Source organism: Fukomys damarensis, unplaced genomic scaffold, assembly GCF_012274545.1.
Source record: "Fukomys damarensis isolate Sample0158 unplaced genomic scaffold, DMR_v1.0_HiC HiC_scaffold_21, whole genome shotgun sequence".
NCBI lineage: Eukaryota > Metazoa > Chordata > Mammalia > Rodentia > Bathyergidae > Fukomys > Fukomys damarensis.
Window position 1 is genome coordinate 4,480,568 of NW_022900933.1, and position 20,460 is coordinate 4,501,027.

The following is a 20,460-nucleotide window of genomic DNA, read 5'->3' on the forward strand; positions in this document are numbered from 1 at the left end:
CCCTTTTAGATAGAAGAAGTAGCGATTGTTTATGTATTTGCAGGAAGGAAAGATGGTGAGTATTGTGTACTGTTGTGGAAGTCCTTATGGTTGGCGTGGAGACTGGCAGAGAGGGCAGAATGAGGTGGGATGAGGCTTGAGAGAGAGACGGGCCTGCCTGCCTAGGGCCTCTGTGAGAGTCGTGTCAAGCAGTTCTTCCACCCGCAGTAGAAAGGCATCAGAAATCTGTTACTAAAGATGTGTGTTGATGCCAGCTTGCATGAGAAGGGACAAAATAAATGTTTTCTACACAGAGAATTGACGATCACCTGGAGGACCAGGGTGCAACAGGAAAGGAGTAGACAGATTTGAAAATGTTTTTAAGTATAATCTGTGGGACTTGATAAAGGACTAATGAGAGAGAAGATATGGAGAGAGATGTCAAAGATGTTCTTGGTTTCTGTTCCTGGTAAGTGATAGTTTCATTCATTGGTAAAAGCAGAGACATTTGAAAGGATACTTGGGCAGCATAGAAAAGAAGGCCTAGACGAAGTAAGCTTTGAGGAATATCAGTATTTCATGGCCTGGGATGTAAAAATGAGCTTGTAAAAGAGACAAGGATGGAAAAGCTATTGGTAGGAGGAAAGTCAGGAGTGTGTAGCATTTTGGAAAGCCAGTGGGAAGAATATTTCAAGGGACTTGTTCTGTTGAATGCTGCCACGAAAACTCAATTAGGCCACAGCTAAAAATGTTCATTGACATAAGTGACTTGGAGCGACTTGCTTTGGTCAGATGGCTAGATAGTCTCTTGGAGTATCAACAGTTTCACCAAGAAGTTTAATGATACAGGAAGGAGAGAAGCAGGTGGGTAGCTACAAAGCTGTGAGTTACATGAAGACTTACTTTTAATGGGTGATACACTGAAAGAGAAGTAAGTATAAAGGAGAAAAAGAGAGAAATAGTGTAGACTTCCTGAAAAAACACGTAAGGTGTCTAAGATGCTTGACTGCAAAGGTCTAGGAGAGAGATGTATGTATCATCAGTGACAGTGTAGAGTCCTCTCAGAACTGAAACTTATGAGGATAGGATGAGATCAAAAAGAATTCCCTTGAAGAATTCTACTCATTCATTGATGTGTGCCCCCACCCCATGGAATCAGATCTGCTGCTAGTCATTGTCACTATTGCAACTCTTGGTTCAATAACTGTTTCCTATTTCCATGAGCCAACAGTTTTTTCGTATAGTGCCTTTTTAAAAATCAACAGCTTATACAGGGTATGGTGGTGCATGCTTGTAGGGAGGTTGAGGCAGGAAGATTGCTCCAAGTTCAAGGCAGTCCTGGGATACATGGTGATCCCAAGGTCAGCCTGAACATAGCAAGACCCTGTCTCAGGAAAAGAAAAAAATCAACAGGTTGTGTTTTATTCATTCAATCTCATCTCATATCTTGACGGGTAGGTTCTAGTTTGGAGCTGATGAAGCTTTTTGGAGCAAAAAGTAAGCATCTTTTTTTATTTCTGATATATACACATACTATATTATATATAAAATACATATTTAGTTTTCCTATTTTTATTACCTGAATTGACTTTGCACAAATTAGTTTGTTCCCTTTCTCTCCCTTTTCCCTTCCCACCCCCACTTGCCCCCCTCTCCATAGGCCATTTGTCTTTGGGAAGGGAGAACAAACTCAGAATTCTACATCCTATTTTCAACTGAACCAGCTTTGTAACCATGGGCAAATTATTGTGTTTCTCTGCATGTTTTTGTTTGTAAAATAGGCTTATATCATTTCTACGTTTTGGCTCTGATTACACAATTTACCAAAATCAAATTTATAAGTATAATTAGGTATAATCATTTTTAAAGCATTCATCAGTGAGAATTTTTATACTCCAAATGGCAGAAAAAAAATCCAAAGATTACCCCTTTAAAAAAAAAACTTGATACAGTTTTATGTACTTCTTTCTCACTACAATAAGATAACCTTCACCTGGCTGCCTTGTATTACAGTATATCATTTATTTCTGTGTCACATAGCCTGGGAAGTTAAAAGTGCCTTGGAACCCTAAATTCTCGTTTGCCGAATACCATTGATTGCTTAATGTTCATTCTGGAGGTCAGCTAGCTAACTGTCCTCATCGTGGAGTGCAAAACCCACTCGCATACAAGCATTAGTTAGTCAGGAGTGTGGAATATGAAGATTTGGTAGCTGTGGTCAGCTTACATTTCATATCCCATTACAAGCAACTTCTACACTGTTGCTTATGCTGTTAGCCAGTGTTTCCTTCTTTCCTTGCTTTATATATTTTTCCCTCTGGCTTTACCCTCAGTCCTAGGTTCTTATCTTTTTTAGGTCTGCTTCCTCCACATTTTATAATTAAACCTATCCCAATGCTGTCAAAGGTCACTACCTTGGTAGGGTTGCCTGTTTGGCGGTGATCTTTTACTGTTGGGGTGTATTGTTTGAGCCTTACCCCATATCTTAAATCTCTCTCAGAAAAAGCAGGACTTGTCATAAAAATAATTCTATCAATTGCTAAAAGAATACAATTTTCTCCATAGTGCTTACATGTGTCTATATTTTGTCCTATTTATGGATCCTGGAGAGGTTTTTTTTGATGCAATTACACATCCATCGGTAAACAGAAAAATGTCTTGTAGAGTTCGAGTTTTTAAAAGTATTGTATAGTATAATTTAGAATGAATTAAACCAAATCACCATATTCAAAACTGCAACGATTGTTAGATCAGCTTTACTTTTTAAAAAGGCAAGGCAGGCCTATCATTTAAAAGATATTTTTCTTTAAAAAAAAAAAAAAAAGGCAGTGGCTAAACTTTAAAGAATGGCTTCCTGGCCCGATTTTAGAATTTTTCAATTAGAGATTAGTTTGGTTATAAAAAACACAAAATAAGGCCAGACATAGTAATGCACATTACCATGTTGTAATCCCATCACTTTGGAGGCTGAGGCAGGAGGATTACCATGAGTGCGAGGCCAGCCTGGGCTACATAGTGAGTCCAAAGCCAGTCTGAACCTACATAGTGAGACCCTGTCCTAAAAAAGCCAATGAATGAATGAATGACACAAAATAGTCTACAAAATTTCTGATTATGTCTAAGATGTATTCATCTTAATTATTTTAATACTTTGTTGTAAAAAGTTTATCTCAGCTGGTAATATTTTTACTATATAATAATGATACCAGCACATTACTGAAGTAGATTTAAGACTACAGCAGGGTTAGGAAGGTAACTCAGTGGTACAGTGCTTGCCTAGTGCCTGACAACTCTCATGGGCAAATTGAATTCCTTTGGGGCTATTTATAGATACATGCCGATTTAGTAATTTGACTAAATAAGACACTTATTAGTAGTCTACTTATTCAGGAGGACTACGTAAACATAGTATTCAGAATAAGTAAATACTTTGTTATTATATTTACATAGCCAGCTGCTGTATTTGTGTAGCTTATAGTTGACTGCTTCACCATCACCATACAAATTACTCAGAACCCAAGGAGATGAGGTTTCTGAATTGCCTTTTTTATCTTTAAAGAATTATTTGGTGTACTGTACTTTCATATGCATATTTGGAAAATAACTTCTGGACTTGTTAACCCTGTTAGGTAAGGTCAGAATCTAGATGTGGCTGTGTGGATAGGAATATAGTAGTTAATCAGTTTCTATTTGCTGAGTGCCTCCATTTTGCAGGGTTCTGTCTGGCTACTTTGCAGTCATTACCTCATTTAAACTTCACACCAACATTCAGAGGTGGGCATTAATATGCCCACAGTGCAGGTGAGGAAGTTGAGGGCCTCTAGATTAGTAGGAATCTTAGCAGGGATCTCTCCTTTCTTAAGCGTAGTGCCCCCCAAACCTCCATCCTAGCTAGGGGAATTTCTGCACAACAAAGCAAGTTCCTGTTGACCTTCAGTAGATAGCTGAGCCTCCCTGCAGCTCAGTTCCTTCCTTTAGGGAAAGAGAATCATAATGCAGTAGTAGCATGGATCTTCTAGGATTCCTGTGAAGATTAAACAGTGACTACCACATATAAAATGTAAGAAAGTGCTTGGCCAGCAGTAACCGCCTATAAATGTTAGGTGGTAATTACTAAGCCTGTAAACACATCATCTGTAGTTGCTCAGAGGTAAGGTTGTGAGGTATAGAAAGAATTCAAGTTGACTGATCTAGAGATAAATAAATTTTAAGAGAATCCTAAGTGCTTTTAAACAGTTTCTTGATTTCCTTTTCTTTTGTTCTTTGGCTTGATTTCCTTTTGACTTTTTAATAAAAATAACCTTTAGGGCCGGGGATTTAGCTCAGCGGTTCATTGGCCTGCCTTGCAAGCGCAAGGACCCAAGTTCAACCCCGGTACCAAAAAAAAAAACTTTAAAAGGAGTTCAGTTTACCTTAGATGAAAAACAGAAAAACTAAAGGTAAAGCAGGTTCCTAAAGATGGTGTTACAGCTTCTAAGTCCAGGAACCATAGGTTACAGATAAAGTTAAGTCCCCCTTTTGGACCTTTTCCTGAGCTGTTCTGTTCTCCATCTTCCTAGAGAGAAACTAGTCATTGTCTAGCTTCCTTCTGTGTGTTAGGCTCCGTTCTAAGTGTGGAGGACATACCAGTGAATTAAACAAAGATCCCTGCTGACGTGAAGCTTGTGTCTCCTCTAAAGCTGGTGTGTATTTTGCCTGTCCTTCTGTTTATGTACTTTAACCCCAATTGTTTTTGCTGCATTATTCAGCATATTGCCATGTGCTGTTCTTAGGAAATGTCTGTTTTGATAAAGGTATGTCTTTTTTGCTAAATAGTATTCCATTATTTATCTATTCTACTTTTTTTTTTTTTGGTACTGGGGATTGAACTTGGGTCCTTGCGCTTACAAGGCAGGCAGCGGAACCACTAAGCTAAATCCTCAGCCCTATTCTACTTTCTAATGAGCGGTTAGATTGTTTCTTATGTTTGTTCCTACAGTTCTCCAAAAAGATCATTTCACACATCTTGGGCAGATAGGGAGGATTTTTAGTTTGGTTTATTGAGACGTGATCTCACTGTTTCAGGCTGACCTCAAACTTGCAGTCTTCCTGGTTCAGCCTCCCCAGAGCTGGGTAGGACTGCAGGCAGCATCACTAACCCCACTGGGAAAGTTACTGGAAGGCAGCCCGGTGAGAAGTGCAGATCTTCACACGGTAAATGCAAAATGCACATCTGGAACAGAAACTTCAGGAATAGCACGGTGTCAGGGGTATACCAGTAATAGAACATTTGCCCACCCAAGCTAGGTCTTGCAGCAGTCCCCAGCAACAGAAAAATAATAACATTTACTTACGCTTGCCACCTGGGATGCATTTTATTCCATCTTTTAAAGACACGGGGTCTCATAAAGCCTACTAAGTTGATTTCTTCACGTAGGTGTCCACAGTTTATGAAACATTGCTCTGAAACGCATAATTAGGAATGAAATCGTTGAGTTGTTGCTCATGTACATCTTCGGGTTCACAAACTTCTGCCTTTAGCAATATAGGGGAATTTCCTTTTCCTCGCATTCTTACCAACTCTTGATTTTGCCACATACACAAGATACGACATTTAGTTTTAAATTTGCCTTCCCCTGTTTACTAATGAAGTATTGAAAGTGTTTTTTTTTTTTTAAGTACATCATGCAGGACTGGAGGTATAGGCCAGTGGTGGTGTGTTTGTGTAGGATGTGTGAAGCTCTAGGTTCAGCATCCAATACTGGAGGAAAAAAAATTTTGGACTTAAGCTGGTAACCAAGAAGAAGCATTATAATGACTGACCCCTCCCTGTGACAGAAAATAAATAGCACAAGAATTTTATGAAAATGACATCTATATTATACTTGCACTGTGCTAGACACTTTATGGACTGAATTCATTTAGTCTTATAAGAACCCTGTAACCTTAGCAGCTTTTTACACGGATGGAAAAATTCAGAAAAGCAGTCACACAGTTACTATGTGCAGTATTGTTAAATAGAACTATAATGTCAGCCCAGCTTGGTCTAATTGCATTGTGTGTATTCTTTAGGACTTCATGTTGTGAACACTCAGAAGAGTGTTTGTGATTCCCTCTCTCCCTTATTGGTTTGTTTATTAAATATATTTGTGAGTTTCCCTCAGGTCTTATTTTACTTTTTTTCCTAAAAGGAGCTTTGCTCATGTGAAGTTTCTTCTTGTCATTTCTAGTGTAGGATGGTGATCTTGTAGCCTGGTATGGTGGTCTTGATTTTTCTTGTTTTGAGTGCATTTTCTCTTTGGCCCTTAAATTTTGTCTCTTTTCCCTCATTTTCTACATCTTAGGCACTATATATCATCCTACTACCCCAGTGGTTTTCAACCTTCCTTTGCCTGAGTCACATATGAAAATTTAAATACAGAGATATATAGGTTCCAACTATAACCTGGATATTCTGATTTGGAAATCTTTACTTTTCAGAAAGTTCACAAATAATACTATAGCATAGCCATGAGTTGAGAGCTACTGGCTTAGTAGTTAATGGAGCTTCAGAGTCAGGCATATTTAAAACAGAGTTCTGATATTCCTTTAAATTTACTAGTCGAGTGACATAAACTAAATTCTTTAATTTTGACTATTCTTTACTTATACTTTGGCGCTATTAGTAATGTAGTAGTTAGAAAGTTCTCGAGATTAAATGAGGTCGTGTTTGTAGATGCCAGAATGATTTAGAATTCCTAAACATTGTCTGCTAATAAGATTTCATCATTGTCCTTTCTCCAGTCAAAATACTGTGCCATTAATGTATACGAATGTGGTGTCAGAAAAGTAATCTGATAAATACCACCATACCAGGTGACTGGTGGCTATTTACATTATTTACCCTCCATTTGGAGACTCTGAGGGGCAGAGGGGGAGGCAAAAAAAAATTTTTTTTTTTTTTAAACAACAACCAGTCCTTTTTGCTTGTGTGTCATTTTGGCCCTCAGGAAAAAGAAAGGGGTAAAAGTCACTGGGAAACCAAACATTTTTGTTGTCCTCATAAAGGCTTTTTATTCCCTTTGCTCTCCAAGCTTAACATTACCAACATCTTCAGTCTTTCTGGTTGCAAAACTGCCTGCGATTGAGCTTCTCCTATTGCCTGTCTCTCTGTCTCATTCTGTTCACATTATTCTATCCTGCTCTCAGATTGCCTTTAATTCAATTGTCACTCATTTGATTGCTTAGACCCCATTTCCTAAACTATTACTCAACTAAAGGCCAACCTACACGTACATCGTTACCAAGTGTCTCTTTTGTCTTGTGTGGGCCCATTCCAGGTGAGGGAGTAACAAGTATTAGAAAAGAATTAGATTAGCTGAGTTTTCTGGTTTGACGGAAGATTGTCACTAGACCTTTTGTTTCTCTTTATTATTTAAACCTACTGGTCATAGAACATAATAATAATTCATGTTGTTATCATGAGATTAATAAACAGATTAATTTTGTTATATCTATACAATAAGCTTTGTCATTTGTATATATAATTGTCTATTGATAATTGAAGCAGGACCACTTGCAGTAATTAATAACTTACTGGCTTTAATCAAACACTGAAAAATCTGTTGGAAGAGGCAGAATTTGTTCTAGAGTTTCAAGGAAGAGTGTAGGTTGGTTTGGTTTGGTATTCTGTAAGTAGAGAGGAAAGACAAGGGATTCCAGTTAAGGAGACTCACATGAGCAAAGGCTTAAAGGAAGGAACATGAAAATTTGGACCACTGTGAATAAATAATATTTTGCTTTCCCTGGGAAATAATAATAATAATAGTGGGAATGAAACTACATAGTTTTGAATCAAACTTTGAAAATGTCTGTTTATGTAAGATGTTTGAACGAGTAGGCTTTCATATAACCAGTGGATTCAGTTGGTTTTTCTTGATTAATACACAACTTAGTTCTGATAACACATGTTCATGTTCCTTAAATGCTGCACTTGGCTCATGTAAGTTGATAGCCACTGCCAGTTCTCTGTTCACTTGTAAGTGGTTGTGCTGTAACGTCAGGTCAGTTCTTCACTCCAGTCCATAGTTCTCTCTGCCTGTTGTCCAGCTGGAGCTGTGCTCGATCAGTCTTTCCTGCCAGTTCTTTCTTGTTAATCTCCACATTCCAAGTCAGCAGAGTAATCAATGTCTGCTTATCATAAGAGTTGTAAATTCTTAAAGTTTCCTTTGCATCTCCTTTACTATTAAAAAGATTACTGGATATTTTAAGATAATTACTGACTTTTTCCCTGTTTTTGTTTTCTTTTTGCAGACCTAGAGGATCAAGACATAATGGGAGCATTTTTAGACAAGCCAAAGATGGAAAAGCATAATGCCCAAGGGCAGGGTAATGGGTTGCGATATGGGCTAAGCAGCATGCAAGGTTGGCGAGTAGAAATGGAGGATGCACACACGGCTGTGATTGGCTTGCCAAGTGGACTTGAAACATGGTCATTCTTTGCTGTATATGATGGGCATGCTGGTTCTCAGGTTGCCAAATACTGCTGTGAGCATTTGTTAGATCACATCACCAATAATCAAGATTTTAAAGGATCTTCAGGAGCACCTTCTGTGGAAAATGTAAAGAATGGAATCAGAACAGGTTTTCTGGAGATTGATGAACACATGAGAGTTATGTCAGAGAAGAAACATGGTGCAGACAGAAGTGGGTCGACAGCTGTGGGTGTCTTGATTTCTCCCCAACATACTTATTTCATTAACTGTGGAGACTCAAGAGGTTTACTTTGTAGGAACAGGAAAGTTCACTTCTTCACGCAAGATCACAAACCAAGTAATCCTCTGGAAAAAGAACGAATTCAGAATGCAGGTGGCTCTGTAATGATTCAGCGTGTGAACGGCTCTCTGGCTGTGTCCAGGGCCCTTGGGGATTTTGATTACAAATGTGTCCATGGAAAAGGTCCTACAGAGCAGCTTGTCTCACCAGAACCTGAAGTCCATGATATTGAGAGATCTGAAGAAGATGATCAGTTCATTATTCTTGCATGTGATGGTATCTGGGATGTAATGGGAAATGAAGAGCTCTGTGATTTTGTAAGATCCAGGCTTGAAGTCACTGATGATCTTGAGAAAGTTTGCAATGAAGTAGTTGACACCTGTTTGTATAAGGTAGCTAGACTTTTTTTAAGAATATAAAATGGTTTCTTTATATCATTATTGTTCATCTAATCATCTTAGAGCAGGTAGTTCTCAAAAACTAAGTTACAGGCATAATTCAAGGATTGTTTAATTATGAAAGCATAGGAACACTTTAGAAATAAAGTACTCAGTTACCATCTATATAACATGTATCATCTAAATGTTTAGACTTTTAACTGTGAGTACTTCAGCTTTTTAGTATGTAGAAGATTAACAAAGGTAAAAAGATTGTGTCAGAGTACATGTTCTTTAAAAAAAGGTGGGAAAGGTTAGGCCTCGGTATCAAAAAGTGAAAAGCATTTTAGAATTTTAGTGTTTTTTTCATGTAAAAATATCTTAGTACATTTATGGACATACTTTGCAACTGTCTTTTAATGAATCTAGCACAGCAAAGATACTTTAGTGACTATTTCATGGGCTGTAACAAATACACAAACTCCTTGAACCGGGAGTTAGAAGAACTTGGTATGAGACTCTATGACTTCAGATAAGCATTTCAACACTCTGAAAGACCAGTTTCTTTAATTGTAAGAAAGGACAGATATCACCTTGTCTGGTGGGGTTGTTGGGAGGATGAAATGGGATTGTGTTCATAGATAAGCTAGCTCAGCCCCTTTATTTTACAGATGAGGAAGCTGAAGCCAGAGAAGGTTCTGTGGACTTAAGTGTCAAACAGACCTGGGATCAAGGTTTACTTCTATTACTTTTGTACTCTTCAATCTTGAACAGATTGTTCAGCCTCTCTCAGCTACAAAGTAGAGTTGATAGGACCACTGAGGATTTGCGTTAATGACCATGTGTAATATATATACTCAGTACATGCTGCTGTCCTTCTAGAAAAGTTATAACTGACTTGTATAGCATTATACAGCATTTGAGACTAGCATTTAGCAGCATTCAAGTCCTTGATTTAGATTCATTGTTCTTTTTACCACATTCTGCTGTATTTTGTCAGTAATGCTCATTAACTCACTTCGAAGTTTTTTAAACCAATACTGATTTTATAAAACTATCTGAGGGTATATATTTGATTCGCTTCACGGAAGTAAAAATAAGTATAGTATTCATCGTAGCTGTATGTTCACCTAGCTAGCTCAATTTTAAACCCTTAATTAAAATCTGATCTTACTTAGAAATCAGGTTTATGTAACATCTAACATGTTTTTAAAAGGCACAAGTAATGACTTGATAGTGCATGCTGCCAGTTTCTGAATTTTGGGAAAACAATGATTTGAGGTACATATGTTCTTTGTCTCTTTTAGTGTGCATGAAAGTAGCATCCATTTGTTGGGATTATTCAAAAACTTGATAGTCAGCTAAATTAAATTTTTTTCTTGAATTGTCAGATTCAGATATTAGTAAATTATGACTCAGGTTCTATTTTATATGCTGTAATCTACTCTGTTTCAAACAGCGCCTTAACATTTGCTACATTTTGTAGTCTTTATTTTATTTTATTTTATTTTTTTTGTATGGGGAATTGAACTCTGGTCCTTGTGCCTGCCTGCAAGGCAGATGGCGGCACCACTGAGCTAAATCCCCTGCTGACATTTGCTACATTTTGTATAAAGATTGTCTTTTAGTATTAAGTTGTTTATATTGTTTAATGATACAAGATCATTTTTTCCATATAACCTAATTAAACATTCAGAATGTAAAAGTTAATTCTATTTGCTAATAGGAAGAAGGGTAGAGAGATGTCAACATCAGCCAGGTGTTTTAGTTATAGATTTTGAATGCTTATGTGCCTTTAAAAATGAATGTATTTTCTCAACTAAATTTAAAAAGTTATAAGCTAGTTTATAAAGTTTTACTTCTAATTTCATATTTGTACTTAAGCAAATGTATCAGCCCTACAATTTAGAATTTTATGTATATTAGAAGGGTAGAGAGATGTCAACATCAGCCAGGTGTTTTAGTTATAGATTTTGAATGCTTATGTGCCTTTAAAAATGAATGTATTTTCTCAACTAAATTTAAAAAGTTATAAGCTAGTTTATAAAGTTTTACTTCTAATTTCATATTTGTACTTAAGCAAATGTATCAGCCCTACAATTTAGAATTTATTATGTATATTTGTTTATATATTTCTATAAATTTATATATTTATATTATTGCAATTTGTAATTTATTTTAAGTGTAAATTTGTCAGCTATACATATATATAGATATAAGTACGGGACAAAGCCTAATTATAAAGAATACCATTAGTATTTTCCACCATGTTATAAAAGTGATTATAACTGTAGGATTTAACAAGTAATGTTTGCTCCTAGCTTCTGAACTGTTGATTATAGTATATATTTAATATGCTGTTTGAGGCCGACTGACCCCCCATGCACATATATATTTCTCACAAGTAACATTTTTATTAGAATTAGTGTAACTGCAATTGGCATAACTCTCAATGTTCTCAAAGTTTTGAAAAGCACAAAGGAAACCAAAATATTTTCTCAAAATTTTTCTTCCCAGGGAAGTCGAGACAACATGAGTGTGATTTTGATCTGTTTCCCTAATGCACCCAAAGTATCTCCAGACGCGGTGAAGAAGGAGGCAGAGTTGGACAAGTACCTGGAACGCAGAGTAGAAGGTGGATCCTTTAACAAAAATAAGTAACTTTATTAAAGAAAAACCTTCAGCACAATCACAGTGAAATGTTTTGGCTTTTAGCTCTTTATATGACTTTAACATCTAGTGTTTAGTGTACAAAAGCGGGAAAGGGCATCCTGTAGTAGCCATTGAGATGTGTGTATGCAGCTGTCCTACCACACTGTTAGAAATAACAGCTACTACAACCTGGTAGGTTGTTATAAAAGGCTGAAGTGTTGTAGGCTCAAAAATTATTGATGAATTCACTGGAATGAGTAATTTCATGCCAGAAAAAAAAACAGTTGTGGTTTAATTATACCATCTTTGTGTGAGAAACTATGTTTATTTAATATCTAGAGGGTTTTTTTTTCCTTGATAATTTGGAGGTCACAACCTGGTTAACAATTTTCATATGCCACAGATTTTAAATTTTTGTTTTGAACTTTTTTTATTTTAGCTCTTTGCCTAAGCCATAAAATGCCTCACCTAAAGAAGAAAAAATACTGTAGTTCTGTACTAGCAGAAATGAACTACTGAATAAGGTCAAGAAATGAATTAGGAATTCCAGAAATATATGTCTCATACTTTTACACATTACTCTGAAACCAGTAGAAAAATGCTTGTACTGCCTTTTAAGTATTTCAAAAAATTTAAGTGATCTTTGATGCAGCTGGTACTTGGTACAAACATTGTCTCCCCAGAAAATGTCATTCTGCTGCGTATGTACAATAAGCACATAGATCACACCATTCCTTTAAGCAGAAAATTTGGCATGCAAGTATAAAAAAGGTACTCTGGGATCCTTATGTCATTAATGTGCACGTTAAAGATACAGCACTGTTACTTCCCACTGTGTCTGTTGTTAAAATGAGTATGCACCTTAATTTTATTTTCTCCCTTTTTACTGTTCGATATTAGTCCTGATTAATAGGATGTTAGAATTGTGACTGGTTTGATTTTTAGTATTGTCTAGAGCTATTTTGTTTTTATTGCCCTCTGCCACCTAATAGTGATAATGTCTGACATGTGTTTGTACTATTAACTATTGTCATTCATTGACTGTACTAAGCAGTGTATATTTTTCACTACTTAAAAGGTCTTGAGGGCCAGGGATTTAGCTCAGTGGTTCCTCTGCCTGCCTTGCAAGCATAAGGTCCCAAGTTCGATCCCTGGTACCAAATAAATAAATAAAAGGTCTTGGAATTTTTATTTTTAATCATTTTAATATAAGCTACTTATAGATAATATAGTTTAAAAGTTAGAATGCTACAAAGTTATTGGTTTAAACTACTAATTAAAAAAACGGAGTCATAAGAATAATATGTATGTTATAAGTTGGTATTTAATGTTTGGGCACTTTAAAGTAACTTGGGCATACATGTTTTCTTATTGGCTTAAAGAAATAATAATTAGTGCTTTTACTGTGAAATGGAATTAGGTTTTAGAAATGTATTGCAACTTTTAATTGTGCATTCTAACTTTCTGATGGATTTATGAAGTGCTAATTTTACATAATCTTGTTAAATATTTTTATATTACTTATCAAGCAAGTAGTTGCCACCTGGATAGAATTTACATTAATACTCAATACTTTTGACATGTTGACCTGTTATACTTGTACCATTCAGTTGGAGTTTGTGTGTCATAAATTAAATAATGGTTTTCTTCATGTAGATGTGGTAAGACTGCAGCTAGAGAGTACATATTACATTAATTAAAACTGCGGGGCCAGGGATTTAGCTCAGTGGTTCCACCACCTGCCTTGCAAATGCAAAGGACCTGAGTTCAATCCCTGGAACCAAAAAAAAAAGTTTTTTTTAAAAAAGGCAGTTTGATCCCCAGTACCAAAACAAAACAAACAAAAAAAGTCTGCTGCTATTTAAAGACATAGAATGTAACTGCAAAGTAAAGGATACTGTATGTTTTAAGAGGGGGAAAAAAAAACTGCATTCATTTCCAAAACAGGGACCAAATCCCTTTTTCTTTCTTTTAAGGACTTGCCTTGACTAAATTGCTGTGACCTACTAAACTCTATTTTATCTGCTTTAAACATTTTGGGTTTCTCTGTCCACAATGTACAAAAAGACAAATCTTTCCAGGCTTCCTCTCTCCCATCGTCTGCACCCTTCTAAATCTTACTGGGGATGTGAAGAGATTCTGCTTGTTGTTTAACCAAATTACCATTAAATTAGTGTTCCTTCTAAGCCAATTTAAGATTATGCTCATGTGTACATATTTTTAAAATACTTGCTGTGAGCTTCCTGAGCTTTAAAGTTGCTAATTTGAAGAAACTGGTAGAATTCCTCAGAGTTGATGGGGAGAGAAGTAGAATGTTTATATAAATGCTTGTGAAACATTGATAATTCTATACATATATATTCTTTATAAAAGCACTCTGTCTTTTTACAAATCTAAATGTATACTCCAAATGCAACTAAATATTTCTTAAATTTTAATCTTTTCAAGGAAAGAAGCAAGGCTAGCATAGTATTATGTTCAGGTAATTTAAATGGATTGCCCCATATGGAATAGGATATAACTGTTTTTAAACCTTTCACTGTTTTTTAAAAAGAGTTTGCTTTCTTCTAGTTTCCTTCATAGTTAACATATCATAATTTAGATTTTAACACATCAAATATAGATTGTTCAAAGTAATGTTTTTTAGACCTGAAACCATATTGGTTGAATTCATCATCAGTGTTCATTTCTGTTGTATCTAGTTACCTATCCATATAATTGTATTGGCTTAGTAGAGACTGTATGTTAAGTGTATTACAGTTTTAGATTGTGACATTGTGTAGTTTAGATAAATATCAAATCCCTTTATTTTTGTATAGCAGATTTTCAGCAATAGAACCATGTAGAATAAATACTCTAGATGTTCAAAGACTATACAATAAAGGAACTTGGCAAACCAAATCTGAGATCCTTGCTTTTTGTTCAGATTTAAGACTGGTTTTTAAAAAGAAAAAAAATAAAGGAAAACATAATCAGTGACAAAATTTGGCCTTTATTCTAAAAGGATAGTTTGAGCCATTTTAATAAATTTTATGAGGCCCAACATGGTGGCGAACATTTGCAATTCCAGCTACTTGGAAGGCTAAGGCAGGAGGATTGCAAGTTTGAAGCCCCGCCTGGCAATTTAGCAAAAACCTGGCTCAAATTAAAATTTTAGAAAGGACTGGGGACATAGCCCAGTGGTAGAGCATTTGCCTCGTGAGTGAGGATGTAGGTTCAACCCCCAATACCACCAAAAAAAAAAAATAGGGCCGGTGATTTACCTCAGTGGTTCCGCCACCTGCCTTGCAAGCTCAGCGACCCAAGTTCGATCCCCGGCACAAAATTAATTAAATAAATAAATAAATAAATAAATAAATAAATAAATAAATAAATAAATTTTATTGTAGCAATGTCTGTCTTTATATGTACCTCTAATAATTCATATCTTAAGGCTCAATCAGAAGAGGAAGGATCTTTATATAAGCATTGACATTTTCAAAGGTATTTGCAAATTGAGAACTAGAGTAATAATATTTTTACTATAAACAGTGAAAAACAAAAACTAAACAGAACAAGTAATACAACTTAGAAATGCCTTTGGTTTCATTTGCACACAGAGTGTGGTAGAACTTCAAGCAAAGATTTAGAGTTCTTTGTAAGGTTCATTATTTGCAATGTTGCTCTTCTGTGAGACAAAATACAGGGTATCTGTATGATAACACTGCAGATCATATCACTGGACCCATTTAATAACTGGATATATTGTAGGACTTTATCAAATCTTTCTGCTTTTTAGATTCTTAATTGTGAAATTTAAGGCTTTGCTCATATAATTAATTAAGGAAATGGTATTATGTATCTATATTGTTTAAAGATATTTTAGAGAAAAATTGAGCTGAGTGATATCCAAGTATATAATCTAATCTGTGCATGCTTATTTAAATAGCATTTTTCGAATATATCTATATATATATGTAAAATTATTTGGGTTAGTGTATAATCAATAAATTCTCATGTACTTAAAGGTTCTATTTTTTTCACATTCTGAGTGTTAAAAAATTATTTTTTAAATCTGTGCCATGTATTTTACAGGACAAAGTTCAGGACACACGTATCCAGTTTAAGGAGGAGTTGATCTCCTCAGAAGTAACTAGTTGGCATCTTAAGAAAGGATATCTTCATTTGTGTGCACATGTCCCCGATTGTGTAACATGTCAATTTAACACGAGCTATTTTTTCTTTTCACATTTTTATCTTGATTGTTGTCATTCTTTGTAGTCTTCTGTGTCATTTTGTGCATCCCTTTGTAAATTTTCAAAGGTCAGTCAGATTTTTTAAAAAATACCAGTTTAGGAAGTCTCAGATGTGGTAAATGCCATTTTAAAAGCCTGAGTTATCTTTGTTTCAATTTTTTTTTTTAATTAAATACGGATAACACTTACAAAAAAAGTACTTCTGCTTCCCAGAAATCATAAAGAAGCAGGGGGAAGGCGTCCCAGACTTAGTCCATGTGATGCGCACATTAGCAAGCGAGAACATCCCCAGCCTCCCGCCGGGGGGTGAATTGGCCAGCAAGTAAGTTACATTCTGCGCCTTAAGGCTCTCTGTCAGTGTACGAAATGTTAGGTGTCCATTGACCAAATGTATTTACCTAACAATTTAAGGTGGATACAGTTATCTGTTTTAAAATATTTAACCTGCAATGTCACTGGGTTTGTTTTTGTTTTGTTTTATTTAGTATTGGGATGTAAAGTGCTCTAAACCTTTTTACCTCAACTATACAAAGAATTGACCTGCACAAGTTATAAATATATATATCTATATATATCTATATATATATAGGTATATAGATATATATAGAAATATATATGGTATATATGTGTGTGTACACACAGTATAAAGGATTGAACCCTGACCCTTGCACGAAGTAACAACCCAGCCTTTATTTATTGTTTGTTTTGAAAAAGGTTCTTACCAAGTTGGTCAGGCTGGGCTTGAACTTGTGATCCTCCTGCCTCAGCCTCCTATAGTGCTGGGATCACAGGCATGTGCTACCTACCAATCCTGGCTACAAATGTATTTCTGATTTATTTTCTTGTTTCTCCACTGTAGCCATAGTCTCTGTTGCAAATAGTCATATTCATTGTAATCCTTTCACTGAGTGTTGGTTGTAGAAATTCCTGTTTGAAGCTTTTATTTTTTGGAAACTTCTTCCATATAATATAACTGTCAAAAAATTCCTTCAGATTAGTTTTGAAAGTCGGGAGACTATACTTACAGTAAAATTTTATACAAAAGCTATTTCCTAAACTTGTCATGGGGGCACTTTTCAATATTTCAGTTTTTAATGTAGTTTTTTTAAAGAGATATTAAAGCAGAAACTTTGTATAAAGTATACATGAATTATTTTACTACAACAGATGTTGAAATTACTTCATAATTAGTATTATGTGTTAGGATTGGCCTTGCCATTGGTGAATTTACACTGGTTCAAGTAGACCATGCAGTAGACTGTTGTGATTTTCTTGTGATTTAATTTATAGATTTTAGTCTTCAGTGAACTATATTAGTGGAATACTACAATTGAGTAAATTCTCTTCTTCTGTAACATTGGGGCACCGGTACATTAAAACGAGGCTCAATTGTTGATAGCAAGGAATAGATTCTAGTGATTCTGAATGTATGATTATCACTGAAATTTTAATGAACAACAGGCCCTGGGTTATTAAGTAGTGTTTTCTGAAAAACTAATTATCTTCATTTTTTAAAAATTTAGGCGGAATGTAATTGAAGCCGTTTACAATAGACTGAATCCTTACAAAAATGATGACACTGTAAGTAGCATTTTACCTCTTTCTGCTTCCCTTTCCTCTCCATCCTAAATGCATACCCTTCCTGCCTGCTGTTGCAGAGCCATTAGCTGTACCCATTCTCTGACACACGCCCCTCCTTGATTGTTCCGAAACTCCACTTGTTCTGATTTCTACCTGTGCCACAGGCCTAGTGATTTGAGGATGTAATCATGCTGAGTGAGTGGCCACCTCTCACAAAAGAAAGTCCCTTTGAACAGTTCTCGGGTGTTTAAGCCTCTGCAGTTGGCTTCAGAAGGTTTTGCCTCCACCAGAATTTTTTCATAGTTGGGAATGATACCTGTACTCACAGTCTTGAATTATTGTTTTTTAAGGAGCTACAACGGAACTTACAGAATGTTCATCTTCAATGATAAGTTTTTATGGCTGGAGATTTTTTCATAGTTGGGAATTTTTTCATAGTTGGGAGTGATACCTGTACTCACAGTCTTGAATTACTGTTTTTTAAGGAGCTACAATGTAGCTCTTTGTAAGGTTTATTATTTGCAGTGTTGCTCTTCTGTGAGATAAAATACAGGGTATCTGCATGATAACACTGCAGGTCATATCACTGTACCCATTTAATAACTGGATCTATTGTACGACTTTATCAAATCTCGATAACTTAAACTCATTTGGGCACAGCTCTTAAAGAGTTTATGTGTTGCATTATGAAGCATGCTAAAATCTCATTTAAGGTTATAATTCCATATGCAGTAATTTTATAGAAATTGTGTTCCAAAAACAGGTTGAATTTTATTAAAGCAAACAGTTTTTATTAACTTTGTGAATTTAGTGATACATTTACATTTAGTCAAGTACACAGTAAAATCATTCCAAATAATTTTCAGGAGCAAAGGTTATTAATTTTTTAACAGATTAAATACTGATATTTCATACACACAAACTTCATCCATCTTTGCAGTATCCAAAAAGTAGCATATTTCATCATTGTTAAGCTTCAGTTTAGCTTCTTGTTTTATTTGTTCCCTTATAGGACTCTACATCAACTGATGATATGTGGTAAAACTACTCATCTAACCATGGAGTTTACCTTCACCTCCAAAGGAGAGTACAGCTCAACTTTGTTGAACCTTTTAACACCCATCCTCAACTTTAAGGAAGGGGACATGACTTGGGTGAGAGTGATTACACCAGAGAACTTCAGCAGTACAACAGCTAGCCCAGAACTGATTTTTTTTTTTTTTGTAAATTTGAGACTTATGTAAACATGATTTCAAACCATAATTCATGTTGTAAATCAGACTCCAGCAATTTTTGTTGTATGATTTTTTTTTTGTAAATTTGAGACTTATGTAAACATGATTTCAAACCATAATTCATGTTGTAAATCAGACTCCAGCAATTTTTGTTGTATGATTTTTTTTTTGTAAAATGTAATTGTCCTTGTACAAAATGCTCATATTTAATTATGAACTGCTTTAAAATCACTATCAAAGATACAAGAAATATTTGGCTTGTTGTGTGATGCAACAGATATATAGTCCTTTCAAGTCATGTTGTGTTTGGACTTGGAGTTGGGACAGGGAGAGCAGCAGCCACATCAGCTAGATGCTCAAACATGCACGTGACGATGGAGAATAATTTCAAAACCCTACAAAGCTGAACATTCAAGGAGTTATGGAAAACTGCCTTCATGTTCTTGGCAGAGGATTGGCATGGTTGGTAAAGCCATTTGCTTCACTTCACAGTTTTCAGGATGTTGTCTCCATGTTGCCACAAGTATTGCAGGTAATACAGTATATTCACATGAAGAGCAATCTTGGGGCTAAGATGCCTTGACTCTTTGCACCTCTTTTACCAGTCCTTACATTTAATTACTAATTGATAAGCAGCAGCTTCCTATATAAAGTAGGAGACTGCCACATTTTTGCTGTCATGATTGGCTGGGCCTGCTGCTGTTCCTAGTAAGATATTCTGAATTCCATTTTATCAATAAAGCTTGATTTAACAAACAAGAAATTTAATTATGTATGTGTAATTCCTCTTTTACCTGGGCCTTTTAAAACACCATGCCATTGTAAATGAGATATTTTCTCATAGGGAAAGATGTCAGTCTCTTAATTGGACAATACTGGTTCTGAAGACACGGATGGAACTGTTTCCCTTCCATTAGAAAGACTTCAAGATTTAAGTCTCTGTTGTTGAATCTGGTTTTTTTTTTTTCAAATAGGTTTCTTTCAGGCTGCTTACTTTTCATAAAGATGTGCATCAGCTTGAGTATACCAAGTGTTTAGTTATAATTATTGTCAAAGTTCGATAGTCTAACACTATGGTGTGTGTGTGTGTGTGTGTGTGTGTGTGTGTGTGTGTGACTTTCAATTGGTCCATGTCTTTATAATCCAAGTGGTTAAGATGTATCTGTGATTTGAAACATAGCATGTTGATAATATTTAGCTGTTGGCCTTTAAAAATAAATTTCAAAACTTAAGGAATTGTAGATATAAAAATACCTAATTTAATTTAGGCCTAAATTCCTCTGGTGAAGCATGTGAAAGTAAGTTTTAAAATCTGTCACATTGAAAAGACTACTGTTCTGTGCGCTTTTGTATTTTTGTCTCTTTAGGTTGAATATTGTATTTATCACTGTGTAATTAAATCAGTTAATAGACTGATTCCCCACTAGAAAACTATTAAAATGTAACATTAAAATACAACCTTAGATACAAAATCAGAACTTTGTGTATAAAAGCTAGTATAGTCCATTTTGTTACATTTGTTCCCTCCCTAACTTGGAAATATACATATTTGTATATATAGCCTTAAAACTAATGTGAAGTTAGGGGAATTGTAGGAGAACTAATGTGAAATGTCATGGATTTAAGTAGTTAAATACCAGCAAACACTTCATTATCCCTCTTATTTGT

At 35.4% G+C, this 20,460-nt stretch overlaps 1 protein-coding gene across 1 annotated transcript in view; it reads left to right on the forward strand.

Moving 5' to 3' along the window:
• Ppm1a (protein phosphatase, Mg2+/Mn2+ dependent 1A) overlaps window positions 1-18,864 on the forward strand; it is a 43,376-nt gene extending 24,512 nt beyond the window's left edge. Inside the window, exons 2-6 of the mRNA XM_010605743.3 lie at window positions 8,251-9,104; window positions 11,607-11,724; window positions 16,190-16,298; window positions 17,500-17,557; window positions 18,570-18,864. Coding sequence (XP_010604045.1) covers window positions 8,251-9,104; window positions 11,607-11,724; window positions 16,190-16,298; window positions 17,500-17,557; window positions 18,570-18,599 — 1,169 coding nt within the window. The 3' untranslated portion in view covers window positions 18,600-18,864. The remainder of the gene's footprint in view (window positions 1-8,250; window positions 9,105-11,606; window positions 11,725-16,189; window positions 16,299-17,499; window positions 17,558-18,569) is intronic.
• Window positions 18,865-20,460: the final 1,596 nt, after the last annotated feature.